General features: G+C 36.3%; 1 protein-coding gene across 2 annotated transcripts in view; it reads left to right on the top strand.

The window, feature by feature from the left end:
* The window catches only part of LOC111044184 (irregular chiasm C-roughest protein), a 635,676-nt gene that overhangs the window by 352,829 nt on the left and 262,011 nt on the right, over window positions 1-20,836 (top strand). For both annotated transcript variants that reach the window (XM_039424893.1, XM_039424890.1), the window contains exon 3: window positions 7,159-7,199. Coding sequence is in view for 1 of the 2 variants with exons in the window: in XM_039424890.1 (XP_039280824.1) it covers window positions 7,159-7,199 (41 nt within the window). In the remaining variant the exon portion in view is untranslated. The remainder of the gene's footprint in view (window positions 1-7,158; window positions 7,200-20,836) is intronic.

Raw genomic sequence — 20,836 nt, 5'->3', positions numbered from 1 at the left:
AGAAAAATAAAAATCTTAGTAAAAAAGATTAATATAAAGATTTTTATTTTTCAAAAGATTTTTATAAATATTTTTTTTAAAGATTAATATAAAGATTTTTATTTTTCAAAAGATTTTTATAAATATTTTTTTTAAAGATTAATATAAAGATTTTTATTTTCCTTTCTACTTTTATTCTGTATGGCGTTCTATTTTATTCGCAATGTTGATAATCAATAGCAAAATCTAATTATTGTAAGTGAAGTCATTCACTTCTGATTATTGTGAAACAGTGGCCCAATTGGAAATAATTAATTGATGACTCTCACACAGAATGAGAATGAAAATGTTTTGATGTTAACAAAAAATATTCTTCAGCACTGCAGTATTTTATAACAAAAAAACTGTGTATAAATAATTTTGTTACTGTACTTATAATATTTTATCCGATAACAGATAGCTTCATACAGATGAGCTGTGAATGATAGTTGATAATGATTAGAGTTCTCTTTTTTTCCTGGATAACACACGTAGTTACGGTTGATTGATGTAACATTACAGTGGATAACGATTGAGAAATAATGATAATGATATTGGATGTACGGTGGCTGAGAGTATTTATAACAAAAAAACTGTGTATAAATAATTTTGTTACTGTACTTATAATATTTTATCCGATAACAGACAGCTCATATAGATGAGCTGTGAATAATAGTGGATAATGCTTAGAGTTCTCTTTTTTACTTTCCTTGCCCTATTACCATAGGTAAGGAAAGTATTGCTTTCCGAAAAAAATTAAGGTACCCCAATTTCTAAATTTCTATACGTTTCAAGGTCCCCTGAGTCCAAAAAACTGGTTTTTGGGTATTGGTCTGTATGTGTGTGTGTGTGTGTGTGTGTATGTATGAGTGTATGTGCGTCTGTGTACACGATATCTCATCTCCCAATTAACGGAATGACTTGAAACTTAAGGTCCTTTCACTATAAGGATCCGACACGAACAATTTCGATCAAATGCAATTCAAGATGGCGGCTAAAATGGCGAAAATGTTGTCAAAAACAGGGTTTCTCGTGATTTCTCGGAAACGGCTCCAACGATTTTGATCAAATTCATACCTAAAATAGTCATCGATAAGCTCTATCAACTGCCACAAGTCCCATATCTGTAAAAATTTCAGGAGCTCCGCCCCATCAATGCAGATAGATTCCCAATTATCAGGCTTCAGATACAATTGAAACAAAAAAAATCAAGTGGAGTAGATTGAGCATGAAAATCTCTACAATTAATGTTCAGTAACATTTTCACCAAAAATTGGATATAAGCTTTTGTTGATTCTATTAAATCATTCACTATGAATAGATAGCAGACCTCATGTGTGTGTCCAGCGTTTTTGCCCTGTCACCAGCTGGTTCAAATCTTTGAATAGTAGACTTGAGAAGCGCGGGAACACTAGCGTCAGGTGAACAATTTTCATAACGGCAAGGAAAGTTGTGTGAGTGCGTCACACCAGATTTTTTGAATAACAAACGTAGTTACGGTTGATTGATGTAACGTTACAGTGGATAACGATTGAGAAATAATGATAATGATATTGGATGAAAGTCTGAATGACTGCATCACATTGCGGCCGGCTGTGTCAATTTATTGGAAGAGGGAATAGATCGAATGGCAACGCAGCTTTCAGCTCTGCAATGAACGACTGTGACAGATATTTACACAACGTGGAGCTTCCAGCACTCACTGGCTATTCAAATAACTGGCCAACAGAAGAAGAGGCGATAGGCATGGAGGAGGTGAGGAGGAGATGATGGAGGAGGAGGAGGAGGTGGTGTTGAAGGAGGAGGAGGAAGAGGAGGAGGATGCCTGAATAATGAAATTCGTACTGAGAGCTGATTGAGACCGTCTGTTACGATCGAAATTTTAATTAAAATGATTGAGTAGGATAAAGGGATAAGTTAATGAGACGGCTGATTCCTCTCCGTCACCACCTTGCTCGTTATCTCTCTCTCACACTCACTCACTCCCTCTCTAGTTCTCTCTCTCTTGTCAAGCTTCCTCCTTTATGCCGTGATTGCGTTTGATTTGGAGGTCATGACGCTCCCACTCCATATCAAGAGTACTACCGCACAAAGGGCTGGACAAATATTAATAAGATCACGAAATACACAATTATCATTCTACATCAGGAACGTATTTCATTAGCAGAGTATGATGATATTACTGTTAGTTTTTCGTCGTCGTTTTGGAGCCTTTGTACTCAATTTTCTTCAACAGGAAATACAGGAATCTTGTAGGAGGCAGCAGTTTTTACAAGTCACATGAAGCGAGAGGAAAGCGTGATGTCATTCTCTCGTATTTAACTTGTGATATAGGGAAAACCTTTTGAAATCTGATTCAAGTGTTCAATTTCGAAATGATTCATGTTTTTCAATTATAATATTGTAAAACACAGACGCAGTCATTCATTAGAATCAAATAGTGATATCACATTGAATTTGACAGAAACACGTTTCCTTACATTGATAAATATACGTTTATATATTATTGTTAGAATCAAATAATGATATGACATTGAATTTGACAGAATTACGTTTCCTTACATCATAAATATACGTTTATATATTAGTTAGAATCAAATAATGATATTACATTGAATTTGACAGAATTACGGTTCCTTACATCATAAATATACGTTTATTCTATTCTTGTTAGAATCAAATAATGATATCACATTGAATTTGACAGAATTACGGTTCCTTACATCATAAATATACGTTTATATATTCTTGTTAGAATCAAATAATGAAATCACATTAAATTTGACAGAATTACGTTTCCTTACATCATAAATATACGTTCTTTTGATATTAAGCAGCATAAAATTGAACAACTAGTTCACTTCATCTAGATAATAGAAAGAAATCTTTAAATTTGATTCAAGAGAATTCTGCTGAACGCAGAATCAATCAATATCTACACTTCCAAGTCATCTTATATTCGTTTGTTACATAAGTATGAGTTAACATCATGTAAGTGTACATCGGTTTAGCCCAAAATCAGTTCAGTTTACAAGAGTTTGCATCCAGTTCAGCCTAAACTCATTATCCCATGAATTGTTTAGCCCAATACCAGTTCAGTTTACATAAGTAAGCATCCAGTTCAGCCTAAATTCATTATTCCATGAACTGTTTAGCTCAAAATTAGTTTAGTTTACATAAGTTAGCATCCAGTCCAGCCCAAACTCATTTTTCTATTAATTTTTCAGCCCAAAATCAGTTCAGTTTACATAAGTTTGCATCCAGTTCAGCCGAAACATGTGTGTGTGTGTGTGTGTGTGTGTGTGGTGTGTGTGTGTGTGTGTGTGTGTGTGTGTGTGTGTGTGTGTGTGTGTGTGTGTGTGTGTGTGGTGTGTGTGTGTGTGTGTGTGTGTGTGTGTGTGTGGTGTGTGTGTGTGTGTGGTGTGTGTGTGTGTGTGTGTGGTGTGTGTGTGTGTGTGTGTGTGTGTGTGTGGTGTGTGTGTGTGTGGTGTGTGTGTGTGTGTGTGTGTGTGTGTGTGTGTGGTGTGTGTGTGTGTGGTGTGTGTGTGTGTGTGGTGTGTGTGTGTGTGGTGTGTGTGTGTGTGGTGTGTGTGTGTGTGTGGTGTGTGTGTGTGTGGTGTGTGTGTGTGTGGTGTGTGTGTGTGTGTGTGTGTGGTGTGTGTGTGTGTGTGGTGTGTGTGTGTGTGGTGTGTGTGTGTGTGTGGTGTGTGTGTGTGTGGTGTGTGTGTGTGTGTGGTGTGTGTGTGTGTGGTGTGTGTGTGTGTGTGTGGTGTGTGTGTGTGTGTGTGTGGTGTGTGTGTGTGTGGTGTGTGTGTGTGTGGTGTGTGTGTGTGTGTGTGTGTGTGTGTGTGTGTGGTGTGTGTGTGTGTGGTGTGTGTGTGTGTGTGGTGTGTGTGTGTGTGTGGTGTGTGTGTGTGTGTGTGTGTGTGTGGTGTGTGTGTGTGTGTGTGTGTGTGTGTGTGGTGTGTGTGTGTGTGGTGTGTGTGTGTGTGGTGTGTGTGTGTGTGTGGTGTGTGTGTGTGTGGTGTGTGTGTGTGTGTGGTGTGTGTGTGTGTGTGTGTGTGTGTGTGTGGTGTGTGTGTGTGTGTGTGTGTGTGTGTGTGTGTGTGGTGTGTGTGTGTGTGGTGTGTGTGTGTGTGGTGTGTGTGTGTGTGGTGTGTGTGTGTGTGTGGTGTGTGTGTGTGTGTGGTGTGTGTGTGTGTGTGTGGTGTGTGTGTGTGTGTGTGTGGTGTGTGTGTGTGTGTGGTGTGTGTGTGTGTGTGTGTGTGGTGTGTGTGTGTGTGGTGTGTGTGTGTGTGTGTGTGGTGTGTGTGTGTGTGTGTGTGGTGTGTGTGTGTGTGTGTGTGTGTGTGTGGTGTGTGTGTGTGTGTGGTGTGTGTGTGTGTGTGTGGTGTGTGTGTGTGTGGTGTGTGTGTGTGTGGTGTGTGTGTGTGTGGTGTGTGTGTGTGTGTGGTGTGTGTGTGTGTGTGGTGTGTGTGTGTGTGTGTGTGGTGTGTGTGTGTGTGTGTGGTGTGTGTGTGTGTGTGGTGTGTGTGTGTGTGTGGTGTGTGTGTGTGTGTGTGGTGTGTGTGTGTGTGTGGTGTGTGTGTGTGTGGTGTGTGTGTGTGTGTGGTGTGTGTGTGTGTGTGTGGTGTGTGTGTGTGTGTGTGTGTGTGTGTGTGTGTGTGTGTGTGTGTGTGTGTGTGTGTGTGTGTGTGGTGTGTGTGTGTGTTCATTTTTCTATCAATTTTTCAGCCCAAAATCAGTTCAGTATAAGTTAGTATCCAGTTCAGCCCAAACTCATTTTTCTACCAATTTTCAGCCCAAAATCAGTTCAGTTTACATAAGTTAGTATCCAGTTCAGCCCAAACTCATTTTTCTATCAATTTTTCAGCCCAAAATCAGTTCAGTTAACATAAGTTTGTATACAGTTCAGCCCGAATTCATTTTTCTATCAATTTTTCAGCCCGAAATCATTTCAGTTCAAAGAACAGGCTCATCAGTAGAAGCAGCAAGCTTAAGATTTATGAAACCCTTATAAGACCTGTAGTTACCTATGGCTCTGTATCGTGGACTTTGACTAAGGAAGACCAACATAATAATTCAAGTGTATTAGAACGAAAGGTGCTTAGAAAAGTGTACGGTCCTGTTAAAGAAGGAGAAGAGTGGAGAAGGAGAACCAATGCTGAACTTGAACTATCAATAAAAGGCCGTAGTATAGTACGCTTCATGAAGGCACAGAGACTAAGGTGGTTCGGACATATTTTATAGGATGGATGAAACCAGAATGCCAAAAATGAGAGAGGATTTATAATGCATAGAAACGTTTGGAGGAATGTTGTGGAGGAGGCCATAGCCCACAATGGGCTGTAGAGCTATAGAAAAAAAGAAATCAGTTCAGTTTACATAAGTTAGCATCCAGTTCAGCTCAAATCTATTCCTCCACATTCTAGTCCTCATTTTATTTCATATTTGTTTCACACATATTCCAATCCGCATAATTAATTCCAGGCTCACATCTCAGCTTTAATCTTGCCTCGAGAAATACGTTACTTTTGAAGAGTCGGAATTGGCGGTTCGCATGTATAATTTGAAATTCGGGATCAATTGATGCCGGCGAATGATAAGTTGCAATGTGGGATGGAAATGAAAGATGTAACGAAGTTTTCAAAAGCCATCAAGCGAGCGAAAACGAACCTCGAATCGGCGAGCGGGAAAGCAAAGCGTGTGCGGGTAGACTCCGGGTTCAGACGCATGAAATACGTTTTGCATTGCTCTGTAGTGGTGAACAGACATAACTCCTCTCACAACCCTTCACCAAGGGTTGCTAAACTTGTTCTTGCTGCTAGTCAAGTTTAAAACTTTGTAAGCATAACTTACAGCTGTGGCGGAGCTGACTCAAACAAGGAGTTACTGTGCATTGGTGCTGTGAGGGGGTGGATAGCGGGGCAGAGGGCAGGGCGACTTTCTTGCATTCTAAACTCAGTTATCTAACTACCAGCACACGTCACTAATGCTGTTACAGTATGCCATTCATGCGTCTTAGAATCATTCAGCGGTGTTGGTTCCTTCACGTTCATTGATCACGACCTCATTCAGGAATCATTCTCATTTTTACCCATTGACAATAATTATTATTGTTCTCCAGTCAATAGATGTCCAATGTTCATTGATGGATGAGAAGTGAATACATGGTTTATACTGTGAAATGTGTTCCTCACTGATAATTACAGTGCTATATACATACAGGGTGATTCACATAAGGTGTAACAATAGGTAACCTGTTAACCGTTCATTTTACAGAGAACTTCAAATGGGCAACTTCCCTTCTTTTTTGTGACATTTTACGGCATGTAATTTTAAATTGAAAATTTGGCCGCCATCTTCCAAAATGGAGGACAAATTTTTTCTTTAAATAGCAACCCCCAATTTTTATGATATTTTTCGATTCTATGTGAAATTTGAAGGCATTTTCAATATTGTCATTTTTTATTAACCCAACCGTTTAGGATGTACAACCATAATAAGTCACTCATAATCATATGGAAGTTACCTATTGATACACTTTATGTGAATCACTCTGTATTTGAACATTCAATAGATGGCTAATGTTATTTGATGAAAAATAAAATTAATAGTTCTCATAGTAATCCTAATTATGATAATGTGAATTGTGTTCCTTACATGGATGACATAAGAAGAATACTTGTTGGATGTTTAACAAAGATATTTTCATTTCTATTGCAAACTATGTTTTGCAAATTATGTTTTGCAAATTGAAAACTATTTCAAACATTGCAAACTATGTGTTAGGGTGAAAAGGATATTGTATAATCATGACTCAGAATTAATCATATCAATTTATTTATTTATTTCGGTGAATGATATAAGAGTGCTACAGGCAAACACTCTAATACACTAATACAATAAGGTGTATGATTTAGCAAAAATGGTTCCATTTCATACGAAATTGGTTGGAATGTTGTCCATTGCTCCAGACTGTCAAGAGTTGAAAGACTGTTACTGGACTATTCAAATGACATGATATCTATTTTATTGCTTTTCCTTGATTACAACCTTCAAATTGATTCCAATAATAAATCCTACAATATCCTCGTGAATTGAACAATTCTTATTAGTCTGTTTCATTTTTTTTTTCAGGAGGTCCCATTAGCAGGTCTCAGATGGACGTCTAGCATAAGGTAACACCTAAGATATCCAATTTTCATTATAGATTCTTTTCATATTCTCAACTCTTTTTGGGAAATGCATGATTTCAATCAAGACTCCATGGAACATGTCACTTTTTGTTCCACTACATTATTTAAGCAACATTTCGGGAAAATAGCTATTTGGTTAGCTCATGCACCAACCTACTACCACATTTAACCACAGGTTGAGAAATATTGTGTTTTAATCCACTATTATCACCCGCTTGGTAGGTTGCACGTAATTTCAGGACAATTTCTCATTGGGGAGTAGCTCGACATACCACGGTTGAGTCATTAAAACCCTGTTTATGACGTATATACTCTATGAGTTAATTAGTGGAGGTGCTATAAACAGGGTCTTCAACACTTTGCACTATTCCCTCATGATATTGTAGTCAAGCAGGGAATTATATTGAATTTGATATGGAGCTTGGTCCTGAATATGAATGCTAATCATTTTTAAACATAATTGGTTGAAAAATACCGAACTAACAACTGATACTTTTTTGTTTTTTGTAATGATTGGCCGTTATATTATGAGCGAACAATGAAACTCAGAGATATATAATTAATAATATTGATGATATTTATGTTACTTTTTTAGTCTACTTTACCTACCTTTGAATCCATTTTAACCAATTTTTGTGGAATTTGTGATTTGATAAAAAAGCAACCCTTCAAAATGAACATCACCCAATACTTGAATAGTCTCACAAGACTCCATTTTAACCAATTTTTGTGGAATTTGTGATTTGATAAGAAAGCAAACCTTGAAAATCAGCATAACCCAATACTTGAGTAGTCTCACAATACTCCATTTTAACCAATGTTTGTGGAATTTGTGATTTGATAAGAAAGCAAACCTTGAAAATCAGCATAACCCAATACTTGAGTAGTCTCACAATACTCCATTATAACCAATTTTTGTGGAATTTGTGATTTGATAGAGAAAGCAACCATTCAAAATCAACATCACCTGATTCTTGAGTAGTCTACAAGACATAAATTATCAATTGATAACTCAATAACAATGATTAACTGATAAACTGAGTGATAAACTGGATAACAATAAAAACCACCCCTGATACAATTTATCATAAATTTGATTTAGAATTAAACAGATTAGTGCAAAACATGATTCAACTCTCGTTGCCCAAAATTTTGTTGACAAAGAGTCATTCCAGCGAAAGTTATGAACAAGAGAAAATTATGGTGGAAAATTACTATTTCGTTTCAATATAGCAACGTGTAATTCCTAATTCCTCTCAAGTTGTAATAATACAAATGGGCTTGGACATGGATCGTTGACGCTCTGTGGGGTGTTCCGTGGGGGGGGGGGTTTGGTAGGGGGGTTTGTCGGAGCCATACTTGGATTGAATGGATCTCGAGAAGGAGGATAACAACTGCAGAGTGCGCTAAAGTCGCAGAATTGGGGATTAACGCCACGGGAGAAAGAGATACATGAGAGAGAGGGGGACAGCCTTGTTTTTGTTGGCTGTGGAGTTTTGCTGCGGCAGTGGAATTTGTTGGTTGGTGGGGGGGGGGGATGATATTAAGTGACAAATTAATAAAGCCAAGTCTAAGGCCACCCCAGTCTCGGACAAGCAATTAACACCGGGGGGAAGAGGATATGCTAATGGCGTCGGTTGTCTCTTCACTCAAACTCTCACTCTCACACGCTCGTTTCCTCTCTGTCTCTAACGAGATCCTGGCATATATTAGTAGCTCTCGCCCTCAGAGTCTGTGCTATTGCTAGTCCATTAACATCCGCCTCAGACGGGGAAAAACACCTTGCGTATTCAGTTGCAGACAGTGAGACAGGGAGACACTGTGTCTGCTCGGCCAAGCCACCGCGTTTGGCTCACATCCTATATGCTTATCTCTGCTCTCCTTACTGGCTTTCTGCATATGAATAAATAATATACACCACTGCTACTTCTGCACTCCAATGCTGAAGCTGAAGCGAAAGAGCTAACCTCATTCTCTCGCACTCCTCCATATAAATGACAATTGTCATAATTTCTATAACAGTATGCACGTGCTAGAATTTGTATTTCCAGGCAGAACATATAAATGTTTTAGAATTTGCAGAAATTAGAAAGTGGAACTTTCCAATTTTTGTTATGGATATGAATATAATTATGATAATTTTATTTGTATCATTGTGCAGATTTTAGCATCTATCATACACAAACCACAACACGCTACGAAAACTCTCTCAACCATGAATCGTATTCTACCCTTCCATTCAGGAATTTAAAACTTCTTCTTAGAATTGAATACCCTGTTAAATCAGGTGGAATAGGCTTTTCTGTAGACCTACGCCAATAATTTTTCTGATCAAACAATAGTCACCTCTATTTACCTCATTCACCTTGGGTTCTCCAGAGGCTTCACTTCGCTGAAATACGCTTATCTTCCAATATTGGATCTGAGCTATGAATCTGTCCCGTTTACATTTGCTACTTGGATTTAACATTGAAACGTATTCCAGCGTAGCGTGGCTAAGTGTGAAGAGACCCTTAGTCTATCAATAATATTAGGGTGTATGGATGTAATGAGTATGCATTTTGCTCCTATCACAGTTGATAGTTAGAAGCAATTAAACAAAATACTGTTCTCAATTTAACACACATTACATGTGATCTGATTGTAACGGAGCATGATCACCGACATGATGTGCACGCTATAAAAAGCTGCGTACAGACTTTTAGAGTCTGCGTACAGAAGATGCTATGCTCTTTATATCTCTGTACATGTACAGAAACATTTTTATACAGAATACAGATATAATAATCAGCTAATGAAAAGTGAAAAGGTCGTATTCCAAGCGCATAAGCCAGAAGCACCTCAATAGGTATGCATTTCGCTCCTGTCACAATTGATAGTAGGAACCAATTGATTTTATTTCAAAATCAATCAATTTAGAAGTTGGAGGAGATTTGATTTGATTCAATTCAACATAGCACTGTTATAAATTTTCCACACACGACATTTGATCTAAGTGTAATGTAGCATGATTACCGACATGATGTGTACGTTCTATAAGATGATGGAAGCAACAATCATAACTTATATAAATAATACAGCCACCCTCCAGTTTCACACCTCCAAATTTCAGAACCTTCACCTCCAGTTCGACCCCACCAGTTGTTTCCTTTGATGACGTATGGATTGAGTGCAGGTCTGTGGGTGAGAAAAATGTTGGTTATTTGTTTTTGGAAAGGGGAACAGAAACAGAAAGTTGTGTGAAGAGGGAGGTGGGTGGTGGTGTGTGGGGGGAGAGAATTATTGCGTATACGCGCGGCTGCGAAGTGCTAAGGAATTGGTGAATGATGTTGGCTGGCCTGTTCTTGGAGCAGCCACAACACACCAGCCAGTTGGCTTTCCACTCAGCAACGTGCCCAAAACTCAAAACTCATTTATGTCGGCCGCCAAAGGAGAAAATTATATTTCCAAGAACAAAATCCGTTCTTTTCCTGCTGCCGAAAACTTTTTTCTGGGGCCGCTAGAGACCCGAGACCCGAGCAGCCCCCAACCTCGCACCGGTTACGTTGCCTTCAATTCTTGTTTCCCCGTACCTGCCGGTCATCTTGGAATAATTTCGAGTTTGTAGTTGGTTTCTTTTTTGTTCAGTATATTTCTATTCATAAAATTCCTTGTGTCTGCTACCAAATACACTTGAGAATGGAAGTTTGTCCATACTGAACAGCTAGAAGTACACTCTATCACTCTCTGTATGAGGCCTTTCCACATTCTCTGTTGAGAATGCCTACCTAATATCGAAAAATACCTGGAATCGGACAATTCTCAATTTGTTTCAGAATATTGCACTGCGTGAATGATCCCTATCAAATTTAACTATTTTGGATACTCTTATCTACTTCCACTTTGGATCACATTCTGGCAATGGACAAATTTGATAAGATCCCTTCTTTATGATTGCTTGCAATATTCTATTCAGTTTCCAACAAACTCTTCCTCTTTCGAATTTTCATTCCATCCATTCTCTATCATATCCTCTATTTTCCTCCATGTTTTTATTCACTTTTAACTAATTCCTCTATTTTTGACTATTCATTATGAATCAGGTTCTATTTTATTACTTCCGACTATTCACCATTTACTCAATTTTTGACTGTTCGTTATGAACCAGACAGTTGTATCCGGCTGTCTACAGTTGGAAATTTTGGAATGTCACCCCTTGACCCACCGGGCATCCACGGAATACAATCACAGCTCCTGAATGAGTTATTCTTGTAGCATAATTCCGTATCTTGATATGACGACTAGTTAAACAAGCATTCATACAGTTCCTTCTCCAATTACAACTGAAAATCATGTTTGTCAACCCCAGGCGTGTAATTCTGAGTACCTTCTCCTGATTACTACTGAGAATCATGTTGGCCAACCTGAGGCATGTCATTTAGAGAATCTTCTCGCACTACAACTGGAAATCATGTTAGCCAACCTGAGGCGTGTCACTTTGAGTACCTTTTCCTGATTACTACTGGAAATCATGTTGGCCAACCTGAGGCATGTCACTTTGAGTACCTTCTCCTGATTAAAACTGAGAATCATGTTGGCCAACCTGAGGCATGTCATTTAGAGAATCTTCTCACAACTCTACAACTGGAAATCATGTTGGCCAACTTGAGGCATGTCATTGGCTCGCTTGCATGGCAAGGACGAGCATGTATAGAAGTCACAACTACGCTGACGTTTTTAAAGCACAGTTGCATTGCAAATAGCTGACTGAGAGATAGACGTTGTATGTTAAGTGCTTGTGGCTTGACAAGTGCACGCGAGTCGCAGCCGGCTCTGCCGTTGTCATGTGTCAAATGGAAGAAGAAATCGTCGGCAAAAGGGGTGGGAGGGAGTGGTGGTGATCGGAGTGGAAGGGGGAGGAACGGCGTCTTCTTCCTTTCCGAGGCTCCGTGACAGCCTCTTAAATATTCATGCTTCACACCTTGGCACCACAATTCACAACGCAATATCTGTGCATCAGATATGTCATCCACAAAATCGAGCGAGCTGCGCTGGGGACAACAAACATATCCAACACATGAGGGGCCATCTTGTCACTTTTTGGTTGGTCGGCGAGAGAAGCAAGCGAGTGGGATGGATCATTGAAAGAGATTCAGTTTAAGTGGAGCTATGGAGGAATTTCAAATTGGTAGTGGAGAAGTAAAGAGCTATGGATGAAGTATGCTCAAATTTCTATTTAGAGTGGAAAGAGAGAATAAAATAATATTAAGAGTAAAAATTTTGAATATTTTCAGAATATAACTTATTCAATATTTGAATATTTTCAGAATATATTCAATAGTTGAATATTTCCAATATTTACAACGTTATGACTTGCATAACAATTCTAGTCCAAAAAAATACCGCGAAAAGCGCCACTAGCCTCATAATCTCATTCTGCACTGTAAAACATGGCGTTTACAACCCATTTCTGCAATAAAACACATTTGCCATGAAATGGCATTTACAACGTTATGGCATGGTATGCTTCATTTGAATATTCTCAGAATATATTCAATATTTAAATATTTCTCATAAAAACTATTTAGAGAAAATATTCTCACTTTTTAGTTGGGTCGGCGAGGTGCCAAGCGAGTGATATGGATCATTGAAAGTGATTCTAGTTCAAGAGAGGTTAAATAATTTATCAATAATTCATAATAATTCATTCATTGTATAAAATACTATAATCATAATACAATTATGACATTGGAGGAAAAACTAGGCTGAGTCTGTACTATTTCTCTCCAAAAATTTTGATAAAATGTTAATGTTGTCCAAAAGATAAGGTTACGTAATCACACACTGCTTCGTTACTTGATTTTCGGTCCAGGAATGATGATTTAAAATTTTGAATTTTGAAGGTTATAAGAGGAATCCAAACGTGATAGAAAAAGAAGTGGAGTTCCATCGTTTAAGTATGCTCAAATGTATTGTTAGAGTAGAGAGAGAGAGAGGAGATAATACTGGTCTATTCTTGTGCACTTACTTCAAGGTTACAGGCACCAATTTAATTCAGTTTGATGTTCATTTAATGTGAAATGTTAGATAAAATCAAATGGAATGAACACAGTATGTGATTTTGTACTTGAATTTCATCAAGAGTAAACGCAGAAAATTACAATAAAAAGTTAGTAATTTAATTTAGTTTGATGTTCATTGAATGTGGACTGTTAGATAAAATCAAATAATATAAATGAATACAGTATGTGATGTTGTACTTGAATTTCATTATAAATTAAGCAGGAAACTACAATTTAAAGCTTCCTCATGCTGGTCCGTGATAATGTAGGAAACAAGAGTACCTTGTGACGTACACGGCACTGTATATGCAACACGTGTTACACGTTTTGCAATAACATGGGTGCTAAAAGCAGTAAGCCATATGATTGTCAAGAGAGACTTGTAACACAACTATTTTTGGGTTATCCAACTTTCAATTGCAGTTTGAGAGAAATTTTACTAGATCCCATCCAACAGCATTAAATATGCTCCATTGATCCATTGATAAGCGAATATAATAAAAAATTGTAAAGCGTTTTTTTCAAGATAGTCTGGTAAAACTTCAACAGTTCCTATTCAAAAGCTATAAATGCTACATAGATAAGCGAATGTGGAGAAAAAATTGTAAAGCTTTCTCCAAGATAGTGTTTAATTTCTCTAAATTCAAAATGTTTAGCTTATATATATTTTTGGACGAAAATTGAACTTGAACGTTTTACAGTAGAAACATAACCTATTTTTTGGACATTTTATTAATTTATCAAAATTTAGGAATGGAATAGATTTGGGCCAAGCCTGTTGTTCCTTCCTAATCATATTTATATGATTAGTGATTCTGTCCACGAATAAATAAATGAATAAATAAAGATAGTCTAGTAAAACTTCACCAGTTCCTAATCAAAAGATATGAATGCTACATAGGTGGATGTAGAAAAAGTTAGAAAGTCACAAAGAGCTTGTAGAATAAGTCAGTGAGGTGTTTTCACTAAGGTAGAAGAGTCTTTTTATTGTATAAAACTCGTGTCGAATACGGTACATTCTAGTTCAAGTTGAAACTAAGACAAAATTCTGACTGAGTTCTGTCTGAACGTCTAGCGCCAATTTTGAACTACTTGTCACCGCTATCTGTCTTCCAACCGAAGTTGCTTGACTTAGTTTGGGAGGAGGCTGAATAATCTCTTGTGCCTCACCCTCAGTGAGATTTGCGTCTCTCCCAGTCATCCACCAATTAATCTGGCAACCAAATAATTAATTTATTGCGTCATTATCCGACGATTAATAGCGGGTCTCACCCTGTCTTCTGTGGTAAGCCTGTCTTATCTATTAATCAAACGATGTGAAGAAAATTGGTGAATTGTACTGGAAGACAGATCAACTAGTTGAATAAGGTATTGAAAATTGGATTTCTATTCAATTTGGATACCACAATATCACCTTCTTTACAACTACTCAGGAAGAGAAAAATCAGTCACTAGAGCTTGTTCAGACGAATATCATGCTCTAAAGGTACACACTAATGCTCTATTGCATGCTCTAATCGTACAGACTTATGCGCCACGAACATGCGAATTTCACTTTTCATCAGCTGATGATATGCTTATCATTATCTGTATGCCACTGTTTCTGTACAAATACACGTATAATAAGCATATATAAGCAACATCAACTGATAAAAAGTGAAATGCGCAAGTTCGTAGGGAATACGTCTGTACGCACCTTATTTATTCTAAGCTCTGCAAGATTGCTCTGAAGGGAGCACATCATTACAAATTGGCAAAGCTTGTAATAAGTAATAGTTGAGAAATTCGTTGTCCTAGGAGAAAGGAATCAAATAAAATCTTGTTATTTCTTTGAATGGCATGTTAGTTCATAAATCATATCCCGTGAAGGATATAGCGAACACGTGTAGTTGAGAAGTTGATATTGTGGTAATTATTCATATTGAATGAAAAAGACTAAGAAATTGTCAAAAAACCACAGATTCATTGATACTTAAAAAGACCGGTTTCGGTTATTACACCATTGTCAATCTCTGATAAACTCAGAGTGTAATAACCGAAACCGGTCTTTTTAAGTATCAATAAATCTGTAGTTTTTTGACAATTTCTTAGTCTTTTTCATTCAATATAGCAAACATTTGAATAATACAATTAAATATTATCCAAATTACATTACTTCATTCATAAAAGTGATACATAGTTACTAATAACTCATGTATATCGGTTACACACCGAAAATCACCCAGTATTATTCTATGAATTCCGGTGAAATCAAGTATTGAACACTAGAACTTTTAACATTAGAACGTATTCAATCCCTACATACATTTGAACTTTCATATCAGTAGGTGCACAAAAACTCAGGATGGGTAATCAATTGGATCAATAGAGCAAGTGTTGCTAAATTTCATAATCCAATTGACAAATCATTGATCACGCAGATTATATCGGCTCTCTTCTTCCAGTGCATGGGGCATTCGAGCACACATTGTGCTGGAACATGATAACGCCATCATCTATACAGTGATTGACGTGCTTTTAAATTGGAACCAACAGAGAGAGAGAGAGAGAGAGAGAGAGAGAGCGAGAGAGAGTGATTGGGAGCGATTTGCAACACACAAATATGAAAACAATGGAAACAAGTGGACCAAATTTCGAAAGCTCAACGGGGCGGACGCTTCAAGTTCGAATCTGCATGGCATCATAATACAGGAAATTGCATTACAAAACAAAATGCTCATATCTGCACCTCCGTCTACCTTTGACCAGCTGCCCGGTCGGTTAGCGAATTTCTTCAGTTCATGAATTTTGTATGAGCAACAGCTTCGTTGTTGAAGCGAGAGGCTTGATGCGATAACAAACTTCATATTCACTTACCGGTACGGACACGCTCATCTTTGACCAATAGATTTCCTCACTTCTGATGCGATTTCCTCTCACCTTGCAAATTATATATTTATCCTCATGTTATATACAATGTGAGACATAGTTCAATGCAATTGAGCTAACCAAATAGTTAATAGTCAAATCCCTGGTTGCACAAACACCTTTTTAATTCTAGTCATGATGAAATGTACGAGACCCAATCATAGAAGACTTCTTTGTAGATAAGGCTTCTCCGTTTGGTTCTCGTAGCATTTTTTCATGATTAAAATTCAGCATGCTTTTGTGCAACCGGGCCTAAGTATGTCTTTTCTACCTTAAATAAAAAACAAAGAGGAATTCTTGGAATATAAATTTCCAATTTTCCCTATTGTAACACTGTAAAAAGTTTATTGATTAAGGGAAACATAGGAAGCACCAATCATGCATTTAGAACTTATTCAATCTCGGCAGAAGCAGAAGGGCGCCGCCATTATTTTATCTAAACAGAAGTTCGTGGTATCCAGAGTAGGCTTTGGAATATACCTTTATCTCCTTGAAATATTCCCAACTTCTCAACTTGAATAAGATGTTTCAGCTTCTGCTTTTCTAATGAGATAAGAATGAACTAGTTCTGTATTTGAGCCAGTTAATGTCGTATTCAGCAATCTTATAATTAAAGTTTTATCATTCCTTTATGAGTCTTGATGTAAAAGAGTGTAATGTAACTGAACTTCTATAGTGTCTCCAATATTTATAATCAACATTGATAAACCAGCTATTCATGAGCATTTATTCAGTCGTCGAAATCAGGGTGACGATAAGCAACTAGTAGGGAAATTTCTTTATCTAATTTCTTTAATGTGGAAGAAATAGTAACAAGGATGTGATTCGCTACTGAACTGTTCCTATGAAGTTGTCAATGTGTAATTTCAATTATTCCATGAAAATTTATCTGTAGAGGATAAAAAACCAATTATTTCAATAATAAATATTGAGAAATCACGTTGCCTAATAGGGTGGAAAGGTAATTAATTATTTTATTATAGTTACAGCTCTCAACATATAGGTTCTCGAAGTACACGCACTTGCATTCTATTTGAGAGCGGGAGCGTTGTAATGAGAACATCCAATTCACTTCATTTTTTGAATAAAAGAAAGAACAAGTAGAAGAAGCAGAGAAGCTGTTAGAAGCGGATGTTGACACGCACTTCAAACTTGGAGCAATTTGTTGCTGCAGCTTTCCAATTGTCCGTACAATAATTAACACTTCCCTTTTAAACTGATGTCACAGCTTGCTTCTATTAACACCAATTAATAACGCTGTTAAACAGTATTTTAAGCCTCTGAATGGGTCTCGTGCTATTTGAGCAGTTCAATGACTCTACTGCATGCATACATTGGGAAACATACGCTAATTGCCAATGCAATTAAACGTCAACTGTTCAAATTTCAGAACTATTTTGGGAATCCAATGTGTGGTTGTCACGCATTCATGAATGAGTACGGAAATTGTTGTTTGAATAAAACAATATTTGAGTATATTGTACTCACAAAATAGCTGTAGAGATTGACATTGTGCGTTGGTTAGTATTTCTTTGCCCGTAGGAAACTACTCAAGAATTGAATTTCATTCAATTCAGATTTATTTAATGCAACATAAATATACAATGGAAATCAAAACACAAAAACATTACAATCAATTTTCAAATTTGTAGTAAAAATAGAAAAAGGCTGAGGTGTTCATTGTGGGGTATGCTGAATAGAATGAAAGGAGGAAAAATGCTCAGCCAACTATGGTTTCCCATGTAATATTTCCTATTTTAGTTATAATAATGTGAAATATTTCTCCTATGTTTATTTTTGAAGCATCTAAATTTGAAAATCTAATTTGTGAAAATACTTGAGGACTGAAAATTTTGTGAATTAAAGAACTACAGGACTTAACCTACTTCGGACTATGTGTTATCTAAATTTGGGAGAGGAATAGCACAAGGTTACCTTATTTTTCCTCTCCCTATCATTTCGATTATGAACTTATTGTATAAATATGCTGATAGAGGGTATAAAAGTAAGTAATTCAGATTCAGAATCCTTTAAAAAATAACACAAAATCAAGGGTATAAAAGAATGAAGGATGCAGAGGAGTCAAAATTGAAGTATCATCAAATTTTTCCAGCTCAATTCTGTTAAATAATTTCTCGGATTAAACTCATTTTTGTACACCTTTAACACCTTTATTTTTCTGCACAGTTAAGCTAACTTTTAGATAATTGCACTAATCTATGTTAAAAAGCCCATCAAGAAAATCTAGTTTTATCTTTTCCATGTGCCACCCAGGTTTTGAGACCTCCCCACATCATTCCGAATATAAAATTCTACTCTAAAATTGATTAGTAAACATTTATTGGAAATTTATTTCTATAACCTGACTATGGTGTGATCACAGAAACTAGTAGTTACAATTTGTATTCTTGTTTCATCATTTTATTAATTGTAAAGGGTACTATAATTCTATCTTATAAATACAAGAAAGTAGTCCTGAATTCATACATTTTTCAAATAATTTCAGTTCAATATTATCATCAAAATTTTTATAGTTTTTGCTTTTTAGATGTGATTTTGAAAATGAATTTATAAAATAGTTTTCTTGATGTTAAAATTTATAAAATAGAATCTCAGGAAGTGAAAGTGCAAATTTTTAGTGAGAAAACAAGAAGAAACCAAGTCATAACCTATAAACTTGAGTGTTGATAGGAAATGACACTGGGTAATACGGCATGGCAGAACACCCGAAAGGATTTTTCTGCCGATAAAAGCCATAAGAATAAATGAATAAATTAATAACATTTTTAAAAATATAAAATTCACTACGATAATTGAGAATATTCATCTAGAATAATTCTATTTCATTAAATCATAGAGGACTAGATAATAAAATATACTACATCTTTAAATCTATGTTGTAGAACAAGCCTCATGGAGAACTAGAGCATCAACGTGAGGTCTATAAATTATGTTGCCACTGATGCTAACTTCAATTATCAGGGCCATCCTTTCATGCTATCTCTATTGCTTTCCAACTGCGGGATGAACTCGGAAAGCGGTTCTCTAGCATTGATGACGCTCATAGTCGCTGAATCTCCTCTGGTTTATTCACAGGGATCAGTGTAGCCTCCATACAGATTACAGCTGTCTCCACACTGTCTCTATGGTCTATAGTAACTGATTTGATGAGCTTCTGTATGGTCATTTGAGGGTTTTATCGGCAACTTGTGATGGCAAGCCGAGCTTAATACAGTCGAGTATAGTATTCTGTTTGCTATGTGACGTGCTTCGGCAAATACCGTATTTGCAGTAAGGATAGATTGTGACTGTCAACGATCTACAATGTTAGATTGAACGATAGTTTATTTTTGATTTTCGTAAATGGTGGATTTAATTGAATTTAAAATCCACACATATATAACAATAGACTACTGTACTCCTGAATACACTATTGAATAGATAGCACTGTTCAAAAATGAAGAACCTTCAACTAAAAAAAACTATGAGTAATTAATTATTTTCAGTCTCTTTTCTGTATAGGGCTACTTGGAATACTAGTAGTTCTGTGAACAGTAGACCTCACGCAGTATTCTCATCCACAAGTACCTGATTGAAACTATAGACCTTATGGAAATACAGCAATAGACTGGCTTCTCCACACATCTGTGTAATCACTTGTCAGCTGATTTATGATGAATAATTATTCTATAGTCTGATTTTTACGGTAATATTGGCGTATGAGGGAGGCTCCTTTTTCTCTTTTATATTATCCTTGAAATGCAAAATTCCAAAAACCTTGTATATATACGACGACGTGGAACTTAAAAAGGAACATACCTGTCAAATTTCATGAAAATCTATTACTGCGTTTCGCCGTAAATGCGGAACATAAAAACATTTAAACATTAAGAGAGATGCCAAACCGTCGACTTGAATCTTAGACCTCACTTCGCTCGGTCAAAAAATAGAGAGTAAAATAAAAATATCAGTACCCTTTTTGAATTATTTTATCACAACATGTTTCAACATTGATGCCATTTACAAGTGATATGAAGTAAATGAATAAATACTGCTGGAAGATTCTTATTTCGATCATATGTTAGTGTAAACATATGATTTTATGAACTAGGACTATAGATTTTGGATTTAAATTTGCATGATTCTATCAAAAATGGGGTTATTGGTGTCTAATTGGATTAAGTTTATTATTTTATCTCTGTTCAATTTTGCCGCTTCATGAATATGAAATTCTTCTTCAACATTTAGTCTTCCACTTTTATTACCAGAATTTAGTATTTTCATATTGGAATTTATATCTGTAAAATATGTTTATTATATATGTTGTGATAAAATAATTCAAAAAGGGTACTGAGATTTTTATTTTTCTTTCTAATTATTTTCAGTTAATGCAATCAACTTTAACTAGAAAAACGATGAATAATTAACTATTTTTAGTGACTTATGCAATCAACTATGGTGAACTCCACTTCAGTTTTAAATCAATTTTATTAAAATTTCAATTCTATATTTCACCATCTTGGTTTAAAATGTATAAATCAATTTTTCTTTTCTTATTCACTTTTGGATGTACTTTCGTTTGTAATCTCATCTTTTAGAAGTACTTTAAAATTGTACTTTCGTTTGGAATCTCATCTTTTAAAAGTCTTTAAAGAGATTAATCTTTAAAAA

Source organism: Nilaparvata lugens, chromosome 3 (assembly GCF_014356525.2).
Source record: "Nilaparvata lugens isolate BPH chromosome 3, ASM1435652v1, whole genome shotgun sequence".
NCBI lineage: Eukaryota > Metazoa > Arthropoda > Insecta > Hemiptera > Delphacidae > Nilaparvata > Nilaparvata lugens.
Note: the sequence above shows the minus strand (reverse complement) of the source record. Positions and strands in the feature narration are given on the sequence as shown.